The 22,922-nt window shown below is 42.2% G+C and overlaps 1 protein-coding gene across 8 annotated transcripts in view; it reads left to right on the top strand.

Moving 5' to 3' along the window:
- RAP1GDS1 (Rap1 GTPase-GDP dissociation stimulator 1) overlaps positions 1-22,922 on the top strand; it is a 115,070-nt gene that overhangs the window by 52,427 nt on the left and 39,721 nt on the right. For 5 of the 8 annotated variants that reach the window (XM_077300828.1, XM_077300826.1, XM_077300827.1 and 2 more), the window contains exons 3-4: positions 10,447-10,569; positions 13,068-13,193. In XM_077300828.1, the coding sequence (XP_077156943.1) occupies positions 10,447-10,569; positions 13,068-13,193 (249 nt within the window). Of the gene's footprint in view, positions 1-10,446; positions 10,631-13,067; positions 13,194-22,922 lie in introns of those variants that run through there. The other 3 variants (XM_077300833.1, XM_077300830.1, XM_077300832.1) reach the window with 2 other exon arrangements.

Below are 22,922 nucleotides of genomic sequence, written 5' to 3'. Positions count from 1 at the left end.
GTAAGGATCTGAGGCATAGACTCAACAATTCAAGGAGAATCTGTTGATGCAGTCCTGGTTTAACATGGAATGTGCTACCTGTAAATGGGATACTTTGTGAAATGACAACCAACTTTGTAAAAAATTTCAAAGAAGCAATCATAAGATTCAGATCAGTAGGCAGAAACCATCCCAGAGATTTCATCTGAGCAATGTTTTCTTGGGCTGACTGATCTGAGCTTCATTTTACCTGCTTGAGTCAAGAACTATGATGGCATCTTTAAAATGAGAGTAAGAAAATTAGTAATGACTATCTGGGAATGTAGACTTTCTCCTGAGGTATAAGGCCTGTGGGACAAAACCAGCATGGTCACCAGAAAGAGCATATGTCTCCGATTGTACTCTGTACCTTCAAGGGTCATATATACCTTCAAGGGCCATAGTCAGAATATTTTGTGCTGAAAGAGCTAAAGGCACATTTGGACATAACCTAAATGGATACGAAGTAGCCAGAGCCCAAATAAAGGTTTTCTATTACACATGCGTGAAAATTATATTGTTAAATAATTTTAATAAAACAGCGTTTAAGAAATTACAAAGTAAACGCTGAGCAATTGTCAACCGTACTTGTCCTGACTGGTGACGTGAAAAGATGAACCTGACTTAGGTGGGTTAACAGAGCCTTGCCATGACTTCTTTCTGGCAGCATAAAGGGGAGGGAGAATATATAAAGTAAAACAGGGGTCCTCTCCTTACTACTTGTATCTGGGTTGTAGCACTTTGACTCTTGATTGCTTATATTCCAAAAATCTTGTTGGTCTCTAAAGTGCTACTGGACTTGAATGTAGCGCTGATCAATACGGCCACTGTCTTGAAACCATCTTCTTACTGCTATCCTCAAATTTTGATTGTTGGGGATTGCTTTGCGAAAGTTGCTAGGACTTATTTTTGTGCAGTGAAGAAGCCTGAGTTGTACAGCAAGGAGCAATCTCATCCAGCCAGCTAATTTTTGCTCACCCACTAATAAGTACCTGATCATGCTGATCAGGTTTCATTTGCATATTTTGGCTAATGAAGGAGGATTGGATTCCTAAGGTAAATTCTTACTGGCATGTCTATAGTGGGCTGCTGAAATAAATGGCTCAGTTAGAAAGGAATGCCATATCTGTGTATTTACTGATTGGTTCATATTTGTTTGTAATTTCTTTCTGTCATCAGTAATAGAATAAATGTGATTATTTTTTTTTTTGGAGAGTGCATGCATATTTTGGGAATCTGATCACAGAAATGTCCAAAATATGGAGTAGCTACCTGTTCAAGATTTACTTTAAATAATAAAAAGGCAAAAGTCTTTGCACTATAGTTCAGTAATGTTTAATAATGAGTTGAAGTTGATAAATAATTTAAGCACTCTGGTTCCATGCACTGCTGAACGCCTTTTATTCCGTGGTATGTGATGATGAAAGTCATTTGTAACATGGCAAAAGGTCAAGAGAGCCCCTGATGCTTCCATGTTCCTGCCACAGGAGGGCTGAGAAAGTTGTGTAAGCCGTCGTGACCCAAGAGTGTGTAGAAATGTCAGATGCGTTTAAAGGACTGCACTCTAAACTTACATTAACTTTTTACCAAAGAAGTAATCCATAGCTAAACGTTTGTCTGCAAGGAATATGATACAGTACCAGTGGACTTAGCAATATCCTACTGCACACAAAAAGGACTAGAAACACAGACATGTGAGAAGTCCAATTCATCTGTTGTATCCCACTTGTGTTATAAGTGTGAGAACCGTTTCCATGTCATATAATCCCATGCTGCTCTAGGAGTCATGTGGGTGGAGCTGGCAGCATGGTATCTTCTAAGTTAGACAAGGTCCTAATTGGCTTGTGCTTGCACAGGAAGAGATCTCATCATCAGTCTCCCTGTATTGTTCTTTCTGGGATGCATTCCTTGGTTTGGGGTCTCATCACACCAGAAATTCAAAGGGCTCCTGTTGAATGCATGGTAAATCTAGACTGGCCCTAGCATGTTTTCGGGATCAGAATTAAAACGTCTGTGCAGCTGCTTGGTCTTTGTGTAGCATTTAGCAAGAGAGTCTTATGTAAGGATGAGTCACTGTGAATTGAAGAAGTGATTATAGACTCTTCAGAATTTTGTATATTTTCAGTCTGTCGTTTTCTAGACAGCCTTTCTGGAGGGAGAGTCAGCTCAGTTTGAGCTCCAGTTTCTCATTAGGGGATAGAAGATGGTGAAATGAACCTGGATGTGCTAATGGAAAGAATTCAATATTGCTGCTTGTTACTTCGACAGAAACAAAGCATAGCAAAAATGTAATAGTATTTGAAGCAATTAAGTCCTTTTTCTTTAAGCTGTTTTAGCCTTCTTCTGTAGCCTGCCATGATTTTATGTCCCGTTTACATGACCTTCACCTGCTCAAGAGAGGGGAAGCTTTCACTTTCAGCTGCTCCTTTTCCTTTCACTTTAATCTCGTTTATGTCAAGAGTGCCGCTGTTGATTCTAGAATCCGCAGCCTTTCTGTATTCTGAGAATGTGTTGCGGAATAGAAGTGTTCGGCAGAAACATGTTTTGGTTTGACTTAGAAAATTAGAGAAGGCACATGAAGCTCTTGCAGGAAAAAAGCTTCCAGGGTAGCCTGTATTATTTCCTAGTTCCCTCCTGCTCCTATGCAGTATAGCCTTAAAGATTCTGAGTTGCCGTTTTAATGAAATCCAGTATTGATTGCTCTGTAAAATGGTACTTTCGTCCTTCTCTTGAGCTTCATTTATTGCACCCCGAGACTCAAAGCTGACAACTTTCTGTGCACAATGCTGCTTATAAAAATGGGAAGAGCGCTTCTGAAAAGAAAATGCCAGAGTGGTGCAAAATATAATAAGGTGATATTCTGAGAAACTGTCGCCCAGTAAATCAGCATAACTACCTTTTTTTTTTTTTGGAAATCTTTACAGTACCCAAGGGTAACAGCTTATGCTCAACAGTTACTTAACATAAATTCAGTCTAATGGTTAACTTGGTATTTAGTGGGCAAAGTAGAAATAAAGAAAGCAAATCTGACCGACAGCCCTCTTAATAAATAATAATTATGTCCAATGGGCTTTATTATTTATCAAGTTAAGGAGGAGCCTGAGCTGCATAAGTCTGAGATACAACTGAGATGCTGGAGTACAGGTGAGGTCAGAGGGTGATTTCTTTACTCAGATCAGAAGAACCCTGGGATCCTGCACTTTGCAAATTTAAAAAGTGTTCTATAAATAGAAGGACTAACGCTTAAATAGATGGAGATTGTTAAAGGATAAGAAAGTGATGCTAATATTTAAAATTTTACATACATACATACATGCATGCATGCATACATGCATGCATACATACATACATACATACATACATACATACATACATACATACATACATACATACATATTTTGTCCTGTTATCACTCAAGTCTCTCTGGCATATTGATTGGACTTGTAATGTCCTGGGTTCAGATGTGTACTGACTCAGACCCTTTCAGCTTGACTGTCTTGGTGCAGTTGTTATGAAGAGAACCAAACATGCCACCTGAAATGCCTCGGAGGATCAAAATGTGATAAACCAAAAATAATCTTAATTCAGTTTCTAAATTGACTAAAGTGGCATTTTCTGCTTTCCCGTTGTCTCACCAGTATTAAATTGCTATAACCAATACATGACCATTTTGTCATCAATATATGGCCTAGATCCGGAACTTTGGAGGTGGGCCAGTTTAAGGAACTGCATTGTATGCATGAGACCCTTTGTACTTCCTCATAAGCCTGTCAAGTTTCAAAATAGTGTAAACATCCTGTCAGATCCCCCGTAAGCTAAGCAGGGTCAGCCCTGGCTAGCACTTGAAAGGGCGACCCTCAAGGAACAGCAGAGTCATGACCTGGGGGCAAGCGATGGTAAACCACCTCAGAATGTCTCTTGCCTGGCTGCCAAACAATTTTAGGATCTCCTGGCTACATTAACACACATGCCATATGATAAACAAATAGTGTAAACATGCATTAAAACAGGGGTAGTCAACCTGTGGTCCTCCAGATGTCCATGGACTACAATTCCCATGAGCCGCTGCCAGCAAACGCTGGCAGGGGTTCATGGGAATTGTAGTCCATGGACATCTAGAGGACCACAGGTTGACTACCCCTGCATTAAAAGGCAAGGGCTAGTTATTAATAGCAAGGCAGTCAGCTCCTCAAGAGTTCATATGAAGAAGAACATACAAAGAGATTTCGCTCCTGGGATTTTGAGCAGCAGGTTTCCGAGTGCTGGCATTTTGAGTTCATAACTTTGTTACATAAATGCAGGCAAATGGGGTGAGTTCAGCGGGCGATGTTGTTCAGCGGGTCAGATTGTATTATGCTGATGGAGCCCTCCGGACTCGATTTCTGAGTCATATTCGCAGTGATGGCTGAAAGGCAGAGATGTCCATCACTGAGCCAGATCTCGCTCCTCAGCTATTCCGTGAGAATGGAAAGGGAGATGCGCAGGTCTGGATCCTGCCCTTTTCTCCCTCCTGCAGTTTTAGGAAGACCCTCAAGCACTAGAAATCTCACAGGCTGTCTCTGCTACGATAAGATTTAGGGAGGATTAAAGAAGTACACTCTGTATGAACAGTAATACAAACAAATTGCATTGTGACTTTTGGGAAGTCACTCTCTCGTAGCTTAAGCTACCTTTGCTGGTTGTGAGGGCAAAATGGTAGAGGTGAGGCACACCGCCCTGAGTACTTTGGGTCAGTGGCAGGGTGAAATTGAATTAAATACATATTGTTAGCTATGGTCCAGAGAGCCAATTTGCTGTAGTGGTTAGGAGTGCGGACTTCTAATCTAGCATGCCAGGTTCGATTCTGCGCTCCCCCACATGCAGCCAGCTGGGTGACCTTGGGCTCGCCACGGCACTGATAAAACTTTTCTGACCAAGCAGGAATATCAGGGCTCTCTCAGCCTCACCCACCCCACAGGGTGTCTGTTGTGGGGGGAGGAATGGGAAGGCGACTGTAAGCCGCTTTGAGCCTCCTTCAGATAGGGAAAAGCAGCATATAAGAACCAACTCTTCTTCTTCTTCTTCGTCCTTCTTTTGCTACTTTCTCTGGCTGGAATTGTTCTCCAGGACTCTCCATTATGCAGTTACCACTGCTGCACTGTACTATCCTCAAATATTATAATAATTAATCATCATACAGTTTAACACTGTGTGCCTGTTCAAAGTTTTGCGTGAAGACTTGAACCCAGCACATAATTTCCTCTTGCGCTAGAGTGGAGACATGGGAGAAAGACCACAAGAAGGACCTCTGCTCCTTCAGAGGCCTTGCGGCTCCCACACTGCTATGTGGCAAGAGAGCCGAAGGCCGGCAGTACCTCACACACAAGATTTCTGGGCATGATAACCTCTAGGCAAGGAAAATGTCAAGTATTGTCTGAGATCTCGTGCCAGCAGAACATGAGAAACTTGAGATCCAGCAAGCAAAACCTGTTTAAGATCCCCTGCCTCAAAGAGGTCAAACTGGCCTCAACCAGGGCCAGAATCCCCAGCTTATTCAGCCCTGGCTCTGGCCAGGTGGGATGATCTGCCAAATGAGATCAGGGCCCTCTGGGACCTCAAACAGTTCTCTAGGCCCTGTAAAACAGAACTGTGCCACCAGGCCTGCGTATGGTTGAGGCCAAGAAATGACATCAAAAGCCTGGCCTCCCTACATAAAGCACATAACCTAGAAGTTAACACTCACCACCAATGATATCAGTGTACTTGATGTGTCCCTCAGTCTCAAAAGATACTTTGAGGTTGCCTTTTAATGTTAGTAATTTTTAAGACTCCTGATTTTGTGTTATTTTATGGAATATCAGAGTGTTGTGAGATGCCCTGGGCCCTCTGGGGAAGGGTGGCATGCGAGTGGAAAAAGAAATAAATAAAATAAACTGTGCCAGGTCTGTTTAGGTTTCTGCTTGCTCACTGCCGAATCCAGGCCATCATGGCAGCAATCTCAAAAGAAGCTCTATAAGGAAAGGCATTGATGTTGCTCACAAGTCCCCAGAGAGTGGCAGGCACAAAATCTAACAAACCAACAAATAAATAAATTGTAGATGGGAGACAGAGGCAAGTGTGACTTTCACAAGGCTATCCAGTGAATATGAGTCAAGATTAGCATGGGAAATCTGCAGTATCTCAATGTTAAGTCCTGTACTACGCATGTTCTTGCCTGCTGGTCTTAGCTCTGGGATGCACCAAGTCCTGAGAAACGATATAATTCTACATCCTGTCACAGTGATAAGAAGAGAACTAAGGGCTACCTTTCTCCTCTCCTCCTAGTAATTATTAATTATTCTTTATGATCCTTTCTTCCTATTCCCTGCAGATCAATAATCCAGGGAGCAGATGGGACCACACAGAAACTTCTTTAAAGGCTGGGGGAGTGGTGTGTCGTTGACCATTTGTTTCCTCGTGTTTTTTGTTGCCAGGATGCCTCGAGCTCCTAAATCTGAAACAGTAAATTTGGTCAACATATTTAAATCTTTTAAAAATAAAATCAGTTTCATATGTCTCTAGCCCCAGGCAGCATAACCCTGATTTGTATTTCTAGACTGCAGGTGTAAAATAAAGAACAAATCTTTAAATATTTGATGGTTTATAAAAATTGAACCGTTGAACTGCCTCAGGTCAGGAATTTAGAATGGCTTCTAAATCTCAGCTGGCTTTGTCACGTCTCCCCCCACCCCAGATCCATTTTCTCCAGCTGGTTCTCAAGTTTTAAAGAGAGGGTTTCTCTTGCATGTGGCTCTACAACAGGGTGCTGGAGAAAACCCTTCTCCGCTGGCCCCTTCTAGCTTCAGCCTGTGACCCACAGCATGCATCAGCATTGAAACTGTCCTTTTAAAAAAAGGGAAAATGTAACAAACAAATAAACCCCAGACCCTTTGAGCAAACATGGCCAATTATTTTCCAGTTAATGAATAAATCATCTTTTATCACTTAAGAAACAGACAAGCTGCCCCAAGGATCTCTAATTCCAGCTGAAGAGCCTTGATTCTTTGCATGGGTTGACCTACTTGCTTGCTTCTTTTTTTAAAAAAATGAAATTGTAAAACTGCTGAACTGTAGGTAATGGAAAGAGACTTTCCTCTAGGGCAGGAGTCAATGTCCCAAGGCTATCTGCTGTTTTCCCCGGTCCACACTGAAAATATTTATTTTAGGTCTGCACAATAATTACTTGTATAATAATTATTCATCCTAAAAGCATAAATGTGAGTCTGCATATCATGAAGCTGTGATTGGATGGATTCCTGTGTAATTATCCCAGAATGACCAATGATATATAGACAGTCCCATAATTGTGAATGGATCCTTCCTCACCACTTAGTGATCAATGGGCTACTTTGATCATAGAGACATATTGGCGCCAGTTCAAATGCCATGAGGTCCTTATGTTCGCTGTGGGTTTGCCACAGGTCCTTTTGACAGGTGTACTCTGGGACTTCTGTGCTTAGAACTTAATTCTCTGTTGTCAGGTAAGAGGTCAGTTACGGCGGAAATAAGACGCAACTCACTTTTATTGGCTTTAAATTGGCCACAGCTTTTAATAAACACCTCCCACGGAGGGTTGGCGCTGCACAGGGGAATGAGCCTAGAACAGGCAGTCAGCCGACTGCCCCGCCCGGCAACTGAAACCCATAGGAAATCCATCACTGTTCCCCGCTGGGAATACGGACTTACAGGTTTTGGTTTGCCTTATGATGGGAGATAACTCAAACGGAGGGCCAAGGGGCGCAAACCGCCTTGCCTTACCTCCGAAGTTATCTGATCACCAATGAGCTACACTAGCCCACCCCGCCGGGTTGGCAAACTGCTCATTGTCATCACCCCTTTAAAGAGGCCCCGCTCCCCGCAGGGAGGCCGATCGCACACCGGCTCCCAACAGGCTCGTTCTCCTGTGCCAACCCGCCGTGACAAAATACAACATGAAAACAAATGATACAATAACAGGGAGGGTGGGTGGGATCGCTTGCCTGCTTGGAGGCAAAAGGCGGGAAGCTATTGCGCAGCGTCCCTAGCCCCGCCTTCCCCAAGCGTGCTGCTGTTGCAGCGTGCAGCCGCCGTGGGGGCTTGAAGCCGGGCCGTCCTCTTCCGCCCGTCCTCCTCCCGACAACCGGCGCCGTGGGTGAGTCCACGTCGCCCCATTGTTCATGGTAAGAGGGAGCTTAAACTCCTTGCCACATGATTTTTACAACCTGAAATGGCTCCAGGGTGCCATTAGTTGCCCAGTTGAGAAGACTTCCATGTGCTGATGAGCTACATGTACGTCTCTTCCACCAGGACAGACAGCTATTTCCAAAGGTTGTTTCATTCTCGGAAAATGGCAAAGTGGGGAGGCTTAAGCCCCCTGTTTCATGCACAATGGTCTTAATGTAAACCATGTCAATAGGCACCAGGGAGTTGATTCCAGTATGGTACTCCAAGAGTAAGTTTGTCAACAAGACCTGTGACGGACTCATGAAGGACACATTATAACGTGATGTAGCCCTGAAAGTCCAATGTGAGCCATGCATTCTGCACAGCCAATGTATAATGTTGACCCAGGTTTTCCCCACACTACGTTATACCTGCTTTTTCCATTAATACTTGCCATTCTTCTGGTCTGGAGCTATGTTCCAAACAACAGTGCATGAAAAGTCTCATGCAGGTTTGTTCTAGCTATCTTTTAAACATAAGAGTCATAGTTGTGGATCAGAACAGTGGTATGTCTAGTCCAGCAGCCTGTTTCTTACAGAGGCCAGTTATCCTCGAGAACCAACAAACAGGGCATAGAGGTCAGGGTGTTGTCTCTCAGTATTGGTATTTGGAGGCAGATGACTACAAAGGACAAACCAGCCCAAGGGAGAGGGCAAAAGATCTGTTTCCTTTGCATGGCTTTTGATACAAAGGGGAGGATATCTGGCAATCCATTTCTGTCCAGAAGCCTCTGCAAGCTTGCATCTTTGTGTTTTATTGCTTCTTGCTGATCTAATTGAAATAAATCAGAGATCTCTGCTGCAGACAGCTAACCTCAGGCAGCATTTAATTTTATTTTCGTCACTTCTTGCAGGATACATTTTATTCCATTGATTAAATCGGCACGCGTAGCAAGTCTGTCAAACCAAAGGTGATAAAAGCAAGTGTACACTGTGTGTGATTCTCTGTAGTGCAGCTGTGGGGACCACACTGTGGTATCTTGCACGCTAATTGTGGATTATGTTAATTGTAGATCATTAAAAAACGATGGAGACAATCCACTGGGAACTCCTCCTCCTCGCTGTACTTCACCAGAAAGGAGGGGATTTGCACGGCAGAACTGGTCGCATGAAAAGGTCCCAGTAGATGCTGATTAGTATCTTCAGCTTAAAAGAGCAGACCATAGTTCCTGCAAATCAGGCATCAAAATGGACAGCATCTCCCCCCCCCACACACACACACCAATATTCCCTCAAGTAGTGAGGCCTGTAGGTTTCCCGATTGGCTTGGGGCTGCATGAAAGGGTATATTTCTATAACATTTTGATGAAATGTGTTGTCACTGAATTCATGAAGAGCTCATTAGTTTTGAAACCTGTGGTTTGGTCTCTCGCTGTGCTTTCTATCTCTTCTCTTTCTGGGGAAGGTGCTTGACTGGAGAACAGAGTCTGACCTGGAGAAGGAAGGCTGTGCTGGGGAATAGTAAGATGGGGGGGTGGGTGGGATCTGTCAAAGGATCTCCTGTAACCCTATGACTATAAGCACACACTGAACTCTTGGTGACTCGTATGTGTGGAGGGGGACTTCCTCACGTCCCAAGGGATCATACCTTCCAGAACTGTTAAGGCTGATTCTGTGAAGGCAAAGGGCTGGCTGGTTACAGTAGATGAGCAATAGGGATGTGAGTGTCCTGCATAGGGCAGAGGGTTGGACTAGATGACCCATGAGGTCCCTTCCAACTCTATGATTCTAGCTGCAAAAGCAGAAGAGGCCTCGGTAGATGGTAGCATCCTGTGATAAATATGCGTATTAAATCAGGGCTGGGGGAGACGCAAATCCATTTTCATTGAACCCAGTTCTGCTATGCAGCGCTAAGAGTTAAAAGGTTAAAAACATCCTTGTCTTGTGATGTACTGCTGACCAATGATGGGCCTGGAGGGAGCGGGAAGGGGAGGGGCCCTGAGTGGGCGTGACCACAGCTCTGCTTCCCAACCATATTCTGGACAGTTGTGCCACTTCTGGGGTTTCTTGAAGTGTGAAGACTGCTCAGGGGCTTTCTCAATGGTAAAAAAGTTGAAAAAGGCTGAGTTACAGCATTGCAAGAGACTCCTCGCTGGGTTTGGTGCTATTCAGCTCCAGAGGCAGGATTTCCTTTGAGCCACTTTTAAGCAGCATGCTTTTCACTCCCTTCTTTTACGAAACTCTGGTTTGTATGTGTTTGTCTTCGCAGATACAGAGACAAGCGAAAAAATCCAGAAAAGCGGGATCCTCCAGGTGTTTGCAAGTCTTTTGACTCCTCAGTCTTCCTGCCCTGCAAAAGTAGCTAACGTCATAGCAGAAGTAGCCAAAAATGGTGAGGTTTTCCACAAGGCCTTTTCTGCTGGAACATCTTCAGTTTTGCAGCTCACTTGTCAGTATGTTTTACTTCATTTATGTTTTCATTTTGTAGAATAGATGTTTTACCATCTCTCTCTCTCTCTCTTTCTCTCTCTCTCTCTCCCCACCCCACTCCTTTTTGTTTCTGTTCGGCTTTGATAATAGATTAGTTCTTAGTCATCCATTTGCTAGAGATATCAAAGCAGCGCTGCATTCCAATTCTTTTTCCGCTGTCAAGTGTTATAGAAAATCCATTGTGTGTTTTTATTCAGCAAAAAATAGAAAGGTTTTCATTGCTCTAACTGTTGTTCTATTGGCACCATTCGAGGGTCATCTATTAACTCAGCAAACACTAATATTGTGGTCGTATTCCAGGCTAGAAATTAGTCTGTTTTCCAAAAAAGCCCCTTTCAAATGTCCTAATAGGAAAACAGCATTTGCTACATGGCCAAATTTTAGATTAACCCCTGCTGAACCATGGGTTGGTCATCACACATCGGTGGAGATAATAACCCTGAAAGACAACAGTTTATTGGTTATGCATAAAAAGCAGCTAAAGCAGAGGTAGTCAACCTGTGGTCCTCCAGGTGTTCATGGACATCTGGAGGTCCACAGGTTGATTACCCCTGAGCTAAAGGACTTTCTCAGCACCTTTGACTCCTTTTTGGTAGGTGCTACACAAGAGCATATGGGTGTCCTTATATGTATGCCTATGGACATAGCCTTTTTGTTTCTTTTTTTGCCTGTGTATTTTTAAGTGATTTCTCTATACGGGCAAAACTTTTATAGGGGAAGAGCATCCATACGCTTCAGACATAAGCCCCGTATCTTAAATAACCAAGTTATTTACAGAATTGTCAAGTTAGAAGGCGCCATGCAGGCCATCTAGGCCAGCCCTCCTGTGCAGGATCAGCCTAAACTAAAGCATCCCTGACAAGTGTTTGTACAGCTGTTGTATCAAGACTTCCACCCCCTCCCTTGGCAGCTGATTCCACTGCTGTACTACTCTTATTGTTCAGTGTCCATTGTGCCAAACAGTGGGTGAGTGGTGGAATTTCAAAGCAGATCGTTACACAGAGCTGTTAATTCAGGTGGATACCTGAGCAAAAGGTAGGGTGTTTTAGCACTGTCACATGTGGACATGATGCTCTACTTGATCAGACCTTAAAAACCAGTTGCGAGAACTGGGGGGCTCAAGGCTATAGAGAAAGGGCTTCAGAATCAGATTTTTTTGCTCAATCTCTGCAAATCACCTCTTTCTTACAGCCCCCCATCGCACATGACTTTTATGCATGCAGGTGTCATGATTGTCAACACAGCTTTTTAGTGGTCAAAGGGGATCCACTTTTCCCTTCTTCATCGGAGGGAAAACTGATTGGGTCCAGTCCATTTTGGGGTGCTTTGATTTCTATGCATTCTGTCCTCTTGGCTCTGAAATAATTTCTGTGCATTTGGAAGGGTTTTGGATTATAATCGTGGTTAAATGAAAACATTTGGTATCTGTTTTTCCCCAAATAACACTTTTGGAAAGCACATTGCTTTTAAATTTTTCATTTTGTAACTGGAGCACTGCTCAGGGTCTGACAGCAAGCCCATGATTAAACAGGGATTTTGAACATCTCCAAGCTAGTCATTTAAAAATTTTGGAGGTAGTAAGACTTGCTTCCTTCTGAGCCTGAGACTTCCACTGAGGTATTTACCGTATAGCCTACTACGTAGTGGTTACAGCTCAGACTAGCACCTACGAGAGCCAAGTTCAGATCCCATGGAAACTCACCAATGGTCGTTTCTGCTCTGGAGGTTTTGTACCAGGCTGCAGGCTGGCTGGAGTTGGAGCCGGCGCAGGTTGTCCTGCCTCTTCCTGCTCCCACATGAGGGAGCATTTGGCCTGGTGCACCTCATCTACCACGAATTTTTGCTCCCGCACAAGAGCCGGGTCAGCAAAGTTCCCAGTGCGGAAACGGTGACCTTTTGCCTGGTGCTTTTTTCAGCCTAACGTATCTCACAGTATTGTTGTAAAGATTAAATGCAGAAGGGGAGACCTATATAAGCTACTTTGGGTCCCCATTGGGAAGATCAGTGGGGTATAAACTAAGTAAACAAATTTTCTTTAAGCCATAGTTTTGAAATTTTGTTTTACTCTCATAAACCATGAGATTCTGTGTTGAAGCAGAGATGTTTCTTTTAGATACAGGGTTGCAGTCATCTTAATTTAGTTTTTCATTGAGTTGTTTAGATCCTGTTCAATGTATAAAGGTGACAAGCCTACCAAAAGAATCAATGTTGGGCAATAGTGTAAATAATTCTTAAGACTATGTATTTTTTTGTCATTAATTTTCAAGTAGAGCGGTAGCTGCAGTTCTTCTGGTGAACGTATGTTTGGAAAACTGCTGAAGGAGAAATGGTTCTGGTACCAAGAAGCAATCAACCCTCCAGCAAGTAGCCTTCAACTAAACTTTTCTCTGTGACTTGTAGAATTTATGCGGAATTCTTGCGTGGAAGCTGGCTTGATCCCACCTCTGGTGCAGCTCTTAAACTGCAAAGATCAGGAAGTGCTTCTTCAAACAGGACGTGCCTTGGGCAACATATGCTATGACAGCCGTAAGTGTTCAGATATCAAAGTTTATTTTTTTTTAAAGCCTGTTGCTTGTTGTTCATTTTTGCCTCCTTGTTTTGTTATCCCTAGTGCTCATTTTTGTAAGACATCTGTGGATGCTGTCACAATTAAGACCAAATTGAATGACAGGCTGTCAGAAATCCCAGTTTTCTTTTAGTGCAAACAGCCAAATTCATGGGAATTATAATGGGGTTTTGTGGACAGGCAGGCAAGTGTTTTGTGTTGTGATGGTTTTTTTTTTTTTTAACCGAGACGTGTCTAATTTTGTTTCTGCGAATAATAATGATGGGATTAAAAGGAATCTGCAGCTTCCCTCCAACATCGGTAATTAGGCTGGATGGAATTTGCTCTCATATGATATCACACTGATTGCTAAATTTGGCATCACAAATAAGTTGGTCTCCTGGAATTATGCACTGCACCTGCTTGCTGAAATATGGGTTATAGTGCCTTTTGTGGAGAAATGCTGCCAAGCACAGAGTTATGCTATTTGGAAGGCCCAAGACTGAGCAATCGATAGTTCTGTGGAACACTTTGGTATGTTATCATTATCCCAGGCAGTTTTCAGTATCTTCTTTTAGTTCTCAACAGAACGATTGCACATAGGGTCACCCATGATCACAATAGATTTTTTAAATGGACACAATAGATTTTTTCCTGCTCGTATGATGATGGTCAGATACCATGACTGTTCAGCTAAGCAAGGAGCCCTGCATTTTTGGAAGTACTCTTCTTAAAAGACTAGTCTTCCCAATGCAGTATTGAGATTTGTTATAACCTGTAGATGCTATTTGTACAACTCATTTTAGGAGTCACATTTTGTGAGCGAGCCCTGCCATTTGTAAGTCTGTTTTGGTTGTTGGCCAGCATGTTAACTCCTTTATAAGAGTTATTGCTTCCCCATGTAAAAAGATATATTTTCCCCCTCTAGATAGATTTGAGTGTCTGGAAGAATGTTAGTATCTGTGATAGGAAGTTAGAATGAATCAAATATGGGAAACATTTGCTGTGGTACATTTTCCTGTATAAGAATTATTGTTTTCATTGCCATACTAATATTATAGTCGATTGCTTCTTTATTAAGCAATATCAAACTTTGTTATAAGAATGAGGAGGAGCTAGCTTCTCTGTCGAGGTTTCACTGTGTAAAGATGATGAGAATGGTTGAGGTTTGCTTACTTCGAGACGGTTCTGTGGGGTTTTGTTTTATTTTTAAAATATTTTCCCTTGTTGTTCATGAGTTTTGTATTCCTTATTGGAGATGATTTTCATTTCACATTGCTTAGGTGATGCCATACCTGGAGTGACATGATTGAACGCCCATTTCAGGGCCAACTTGACATTTCATTGCTGATCATTTTTATTTTAGGACAAACTGTGGGTATAGGACATTAGTATTAGAATTACTTGATTTACTTTTGGAAACTGATGTGAACATTCTTACGTTGCCCATGTGAGGATCTATTTCAAAAATCATGGTAGACCCTGCATTAGAACTTGGGGAGACGGACTGGGAAGGAGACTTGGAGTTGAAAGCCCTGGTAGAATCTGTGGGGGAGTAGGATAATATATGAAGGAACTGGGATTACCCTCAGAATAGATCCTGCGTTGAGCAGGGGGTTGGACTAGATGGCCTGTATGTCCCCTTCCAATTCTATGATTCTATGTTTCTATGAAATTCTGGGTGCTTGGATGTTACCTACACAAACAAGCACCTTTGGTCAGTGTTGGAGATTGTGTTGCAATATATCAGAATGGTAGTGCAGGTTCAGTTGCTGACTCTGCCCTGGAATCATTGCCTTGAAATAGAAGCCCGACAACTAGAATAATATATTAAACTTCAGAGATGCTTAGGCTTTGTTACTGTGATGTCCATATATTCCTTTGGATGTTACGTAGGTCTTGAAAGCCAGAGTAATATCATGGATGTGGGTCAGCTGGTAGTGGCTCATGGTAACTGTACCCCATGGACATTTGAAGAGCCACAACCTGGCCACCTCTGGACAAGTATCTGAATGCCGCAGGTTCAAATCCCCACTTTGCCATGCTGGGTGACCTCAGACCAGTAACTCTCTCTCTCTTTAAGACTAAATTTCCTCACAGTGTTGTTGTGAGATTGCTAAAGCATATACAGAAGGAAAGGACAATTGTAGCCTGCCCTGAACTCTTACAATGATGGATAGAAGCGAAATATACCGAATACATACACTTGGTGGTAACAATGTGACAGCATTAAGTCAAAGTATCTTATTCATTTATTTATATGTTTAATTTATATACCACCCTTTACCATGACGTCTCAGGGCATTATTGTACAATTGTAAAATTATACAACTCAGCTGCTTGCGTCTTTATACAAGCATTGCTTAATGATCTCTATGCAGTCCAAGATATGGGGTCAGTGCCTTCCCACCAGCTGTTTCAGAGCATGGTAGAGCCAGGGAAGAGTCGTTTTGCACACTCAAACACATATCCACATATTGAGCACCTATCTGCACTTTTGAACTGGCAATGATCTGCAAATGGAGCCAGCTCGGTGTAGTGGTTAAGAGTGGCAGCCTTTAATCTGGCAAGCTGGGTTTGGTTCCCCACTCCTCCACATGCAGCCAGCTGGGTGACCTTGTGTAGTCACAGTCCTGATAGTTCTGTTCTCGCAGAGAACCCGTTTCAGAGCTCTCTCAGCCCCATCTACCTCACAAGGTGCCTGTTACGGGGAGAGGAAGACAAGGCAATTGTAAGCCGCTTTGAGACTCCATCTGGAAGTGAAAAGCGGGGTATAAAAAACAACTCTTCTTCTCCTAATATTATTAAAAGAGAAATTTAAGATCACTCACAGAAGATGACTGTATTCACGGAAATTACTAATTAGATAAGTATTCAGATCATAATCCATGCAAGCAAATTTTCCATGACAGCCAGTGGGGCACAGTCATTACAGTGATGGATTGGGACCTGGGAGAACCAGGTTCAAATTAGGGTTGGGTGCTTCGGCACTGTCCCTCCCCACCCCCCCGCGCCGCAGTGCTGGCTGTTTCGGGCTGGAACGGCTGCTTCGGCAGCCGAAGCGCCCAACCCTAGTTCAAATCCCTACTCTGTCATGGAAGTTTGCTGGGCTGCCTTGGGCCGGTCACATGCTCTCAGCTTTACTTACCTGGTAGCATAATTGTGAGGATAAATTGGAAGAAAGGAGGCTGATGTAAACTGTTTTGGGTCCCCGCTGAAGAGAAAGGCCAGATATAAAAGAAGCCAGTAAATGAGTAGTAGCTTGAAGTTATTTATGTCAAGCTGATATTATATTAGACTTAAATATCGCCCGTGATGGATATGCCAGCTATGACCCGTATACCTACAGGCACCTAGTTCTACTATGTGGTCTGTTAATACTCTCTAGGAAGCAGCCCCAGCTAGTGAGTATATATGGGCATAGTCTCAGTAATTGCATCACTCTTTAAAAAAAAATCCCCTTCCCTCAGAAACTCACCAAAGCTGAAATCTGAGACTGCAGTCAGATTCCACAGTTAAGCTCCCGGGCAGGGGGAAGCACTGCTGGAATATGGGCAGAGGTGGGGGGAGGAGATTGGTGTCTCCCAAAATCCTGGGGCAACTGCCTCACTATGGTGAAAGGTACTTTTTTTTTGTTTGCTGTGAATCTATTGCAGGGGTAGTCAAACTGCGGCCCTCCAGATCTCCATGGACTACAATTCCCAGAAGCCCCTGCCAGCATTTGCTGGCAGGGGCTTCTGGGAATTGTAGTCCATGGAGATCTGGAGGGCCGCAGTTTGACTACCCCTGATCTATTGCCTAGCTTCTTTATTGGATTACCTCAAGCTCTCATGTTTTGGGAGAGAGGGAAAAGTCCTTTATCTCTCGCACCATTCATCCTGTATCATAAGGCCTTGTCAAGGTTGAGAACTGAAGCCAGTAACACGATGCCACGTGTGGCAGCTTTGTTAAAGTGTATTTGCGGTTTGTTCGTGGATTGTCTTGTAGGTGTGAAATGTGTAACGTGTTTTCTGCGCCTCTTAAACTGTCGTTATTAAATTTGCAAACCTCCTTAAAAGTATACGATGTTTTGGCCTAACTTCATTTTATTTTCAGGTCAACGGGAATCATTTTCGTCAGTTCTGTGGTCGTTGAATTCTTCTTTTGAAATCTGTTCAGAGGCCAGTGAATACCGTTCGGTCAAAGGGCAGACTAGGCTAAGATCACTGTGAATATAGTATCTATTTCAGTGAATGTCTTGTGAAAGTCCTTTACTTCTACTTTACAGTAGAGCCGTGATTCTCAACCTGGGGGTCGGGACCTCTTTGGAGGGTCAAACGACCCTTTCATAGGGGTTGCAGCAGTGCAAGCAGCTTGGCTGGGAGGGGGGGAGGCGCCATCCACACAACGGCCTTGCGGTGTAGATCGAGATAGAGTGTTCGTCTGTCTGGAGCAGCGGAAAAGAGCAAGATCGGCATGGTGGGACAAGAGCAGAACTGAACTGAGAAACCCCAGGGGGGGGGGAAATTATATACAATCATGAACAATGGGTCTTCACACCATTGGTCAGTTTCGGTTTAATTTCTGTGAAAGAACACTTTCATAATTTTATGGTTGGGGGTCACCACAACAGGAGGAACTGTATTAAAAGGCCACGGCATTAGGAGGGTTGAGAACCACTCAACCAGTAGAGCTTTCCTATGGTTATTTTGGATCAATTGGTCACCAAAAACACTAGCAGTAGGAACAGATGACAGTGACTAAGGTACTCATTGACTGTAAGTTATCATGAGCTGTAATTAATAAATGTTAGCCTCTCCTATTCACTGAAGCCTGCTCCTCACCTGGTTCTGTACCTTTTTTCCCCTCCTGTCAAGTCACAGCTGACTTATGGTGATCCTATAGAGTTTTCAAGGCAAAAGACTAACAGGTGGTTTGCCATTGCCTATCTCTACGTAGCAACCCTGGACTTCCTAGGGGGTCTTCAAATATTAATCAGGGGCAGCCCTGCTTAACTTCCCAGATCTGACAAGATCAAGGTAGCCTGGGCCATCCAGGTCCTAGCAATGACTAAAACAGTTTTCCTCCTAATCCGCCTTTCAGAAAAACTGTACTTGCATTTTTGAATTCAAATCTGGTAATAGCCATTCATGCCCTTTAACTCAAAGAGATGCCCCTGAAGACTGTTTAAAAAGTGCTGTGAAAATCAACAGCTACCTTCTTGCTCTAGAGTAGCCTGCTGAAAGCCACAGTACACCAGTCCTCTATGGACTGTGGATACGGCAAGCTATAAATCTAAATTTGTCGGGGAGAGAATAAATTATCCTACTTGAAACTTACTCATAAAGCTGCAGTTAAAGTTTCTTAATATGATCATGATTTAGCTTAGAGAAGTGAGATTCTAATTAACAGTTTGATTATCTTTGGAGAAAAGCATGACTAATGTTGTTTTTCACTGAATGAGAGATCTCAGTGGAAGCCTTAGCCTTGGCAATTCATTAAATGTTTGCCTTCATTACTATAAATTAATAAAAATTGTAATGAGCCCACTTAATTAGAAATGAGCAACTGTACTTCCATTGGGCTCAGTTTGTAGGTGTGAGAGGAAAAGCACTGATTTATTTTAAAACGGTCTCAACAGGTATTGCGTGCTTTTGAGGTATTATCATCTTCTTTATCCTTACATGGGAATGAAGAGCCAGCTGGCTTAATGTAGTGGTTAAGAGTGGTCTAGAGCAGGGGTAGTCAACCTGTGGTTCTCCAGATGTCCATGGACTACAATTCCCATGAACCCCTGCCAGCATTCGCTGGCAGGGGCTCATTGGAATTGTAGTCCATGGACATCTGGAGGACCACAGGTTTACTACCCCTGCTCTAGAGAACTGGGTTTGATTCCCCCCTCTTCCACGTGCAGCCAGCTTGGGCTAATCACAGTCCCCTAAGGCTACCCCTTCCTCACAGATTGTCTGTTGTGGGAAGAGGAAGGGGAGGGAATTGGAAGCACTTTGACACTCCTTTGGGTAGTAAAAAGTGAGGTCTTCTTATTTTTATACATCCCAGAAATGTTAAGCTACAATATAAAGCTGGATTTCTTTTTCATTTTTCAAACATAAGTTTAAATATGTATTCTCCAGACAGTCGTTGAATTGTAAGCATGTATGAAATACTACTACAAATTAGATATAGAGCATTTATGAACTTATATTTCTATCAAGCTCCACAAAATCTTGGCCAAGGCAGCTAACAAAACAAAAGGGCAAAATCAGCAAGTAATACAAATGTAACATAAAACAGTTGTGCTTTCTCCACCGCCACCTCCCCAATCCCTGATCGCCAATTCCTTGAGACATTGACACGCAAAAGCATTCTTGTCACTTAAAATTATGGCAAGGGGAAAAGCCTTGAGTCTTCATCACAAGTTTACTATTGAGAATTCAAATTCTGGAGCAGACTACCATATTCATAAAAAATTATTATTATTATTATTATTATTAATTGGATTTATATCCCGCCACTCCCCGTAGGCTCGTGGCGGGTCACAGTAGTCCTATCCCCATTAAAATACCCATTAAAAGACTTTAAAACAATCCCAACATGGCGGAAGTTATTATTCCCACCCCTGCTATCAGAGCGGCAGGGAGGGTGGGGAGGAGATGCTAGGTCTGGGGGGGGGGGGAATGTTGGCACTCATTACAATTCTTCAAAGAAATCTCAGAGGCTTTTAAAGAGTGAAATACGTGTGTACAGAATTCTTGAGATGTATAGAATGTTAGACAGTTAAAAAAAACATTTTTTTGGCTTTAAAGAAAGATTTCTCTGTTCCATTCTTATCCTCCACCATGGCTCTCCTGCTGAAATATAATTTAAATGTCATCTCCCAGTGTGACTTTTTAAAATCCTAATTGCCGACGCAAAATAATGGAATAATGAGTTCCTCTCTTTAATTTCAGGGGGGGGGGGGGTTTGGAAAACGTTGTACATATTTATTTGTTCCAACTGTGTCCGTTCAGCTACTTGGCTGCATCCATTTTGGGGGTGGGAAAAGTGGCCCCACGGTGCGTGCAGCAATGAGGAAGGTGGAGGCACACAGGCATGGCATTTGCAAGCCTGCCCCGGCACCCCATATTGTTGGTGCCCACCCTTTCCCTGCACTCGTCTTCCTTACTGCAAAAGTGTAGGCTTGAGAATAGCAGCTGAGCCATAACACATCTTCTAAAGAAAAACAAAATGGCTAAATGGAGGTGGAATGCCAAAACTTTGAAGGTGGCCCAAAGAGCTTCCTTTGGCTGGCTGTAGGCAGAGTTTTCACATGGAGGCTCTTCCTGCAGCTGGCATTCCTTTAACCTTTTAAGTCAGGGCAAATTAGGTTTTTCTTTGCTCCAGCTTAAATATCCCCCTCCCTACAACCTGAGAGAAATCTTGTGAAAACAGCCCTTGTTTCATTCCTGTAAAATCCTGTGTATGAAGTTAAGCATGTTGCATTATTGAGAAATAATATTACTCATCAGTGTTCTCATTCTCAAATGGGTAAAGGAAGAGGGAAAATCAAGGGGGTAAGCCGACAAGCTTAATATTTGTGGCCACATTTGCACCGGTAGGTCAGTAAGGCTGAAGGATCCCACATAAACTGAGCCTCATGAAATGTACGTTAAAATTTTAATTAGAACTCTGGGATTTTGGAAACTTAGAATAAAACTGAAGTACCAAAATACAATCTAAGCAACATTCCTGTAGTGTTTAAAGACCATGTAAAGAATAGATTTGCATTTCTAAGTTAAATGAATAGGAACCAGAACAACTGTTGGTTGAAACTATGGAATGTACAAAGACTGTTCCTGTAACCAAAAGAAGTGTAAATCCTAGATGGATGACTGATTAAAAGATGGGAACAATATAGGAAAAAGCTACACAGAAGAGAGGAAAGGAAGACAGATTTTTTAAAGATGAATCTTTTGAAGAAGAACCTGCAATTTTAGGAAGTGAAGTGAAAGCTGCCCTCAAAGAAGTTAGGAGAAACGAATTAACAGCAGTAAATGAAATATTAGAACTATTTCAAGGCACTGAAACAGAGTCAATCAAAATCTTAACAAGAATATATAGAAAACAAATCAATGATTTACAGACTGGAAATTATCAATCTATATTTCAATTCTGAATAAAGGAGATGTCAAACACTTCACCAACTATCGTTGCATTAATTTCTCATGCAAACAAAGTGATGCTCAAAAACTTACAACAAAGATTACTGTATATGGAATGTGAAATATCATATGTTCAAGCTGGATTCAGAAATGGGCACTAGAGATCATTGTGTAAATTTACATTGGTTACTGAAGCACACAAGAGAATTTCAGAAGAAAATCATCTTGTGTTAGGATAGAATAGGGAGAAACATAGTGCTTTCCAGTTGGCAAGGACAAGGATGTATTTAATCTCCCTGTCTATTCAGTCTATATGCAGAGCATATTTTCATGTTTTGTTCAAAACATATAACAGTTTTTGACAAAACTTGGTTAAATTTAGATGAAGGTAGAGTGAAAATTAATAGAAGGAACATTAACAATTTGAGACATGCAGTTGATACCACATTACTGGCAGAAAAAGTCAAGACTTAAACCTAGATCTTGAACACTTCAGAATTATTAATAAATTAAAATTTGTTTAGGGAATATACAAATACTTCTGTGTAAGAGAAAATGGCTGTTTCCTTACATACCTTTCCTGTCTGTGTATTGTGGCACATTCACATGGATTTTTTAAAAATGGAATAATTAAAGTCTTTACTATATTTGTACATATTTGTGTTAATAAATCCTCTCTTGTAAGTTGTAGTGGTACAAAACAAACCTGTAATGGTTATTTGTTTACTAGGTTTACAGAAGACAAGCAATTAAAAAAACCTGTTGCTTTAAAAAAATCTTTCCTCCAGGCTCCTAGGAAACTGGAAATAACTTTGTTCGTGGGAGTATGATTTGCTGCTGAACAAGGTAACTGTTGAACAGGGAGTACAGCATACCCTGAACCTGGTTGACTGGAATTTGGTGGGTGTGTTTTGCACAGAACTCTTATACAGAATCCAAAAAGGAAGACAGGGGGCCTGTAATTACCATTGCGTGACATTCTCAATTTGCAGAATGCCTCATCATCTTTGAGAGACTGTGAGACATTACTGGTCCAAGCATGAAGTTTAAATATCAAAATATTGCACCAGTGCTCTTCCTTTCCCCTATTTTTTTTGTATTCTATTGATTTAATTTGGTGTTCTTCCTTTTAAACTATAGCTTCTTTAAACCCCAATAAGGAAAATGGATTTATGCACAAGCTAAAGTCAAGAAATGTATTAGAAGATGTTTGGTATTCTATTATTATTATTATTATTATTATTATTATTATTATTATTATTATTATTATTATTATTATTATTATTATTATTATTATTATTATTAGATTTATTTCCCGCGACTCCCTACAGGCTTGTGGCGGGTAACAGTAGTCTTAAAATCCCCCATTAAACCCCCCACTAAAAGACTATAAAAATACCCAACACGGTGGTAAATTCCCCTACCCAAACAAGGGCATTGGGGGATGGAGGGTAATGATGAATACTTCAGACCCCCCAGGGGGGGCAATGTTCTTCCTCGCCAATCCCAGCCTCAACCATAGACCTGGTGGAAGAGCTCCGTTTTAGAGGCCCTGCAGAACGCTGACAGCTCCCGCATGGCTCGCAGCTC

This window comes from Paroedura picta, chromosome 10 (genome assembly GCF_049243985.1).
Source record: "Paroedura picta isolate Pp20150507F chromosome 10, Ppicta_v3.0, whole genome shotgun sequence".
Classification (NCBI taxonomy): domain Eukaryota; kingdom Metazoa; phylum Chordata; class Lepidosauria; order Squamata; family Gekkonidae; genus Paroedura; species Paroedura picta.
This window is presented reverse-complemented; position numbering and strand designations above follow the sequence as displayed.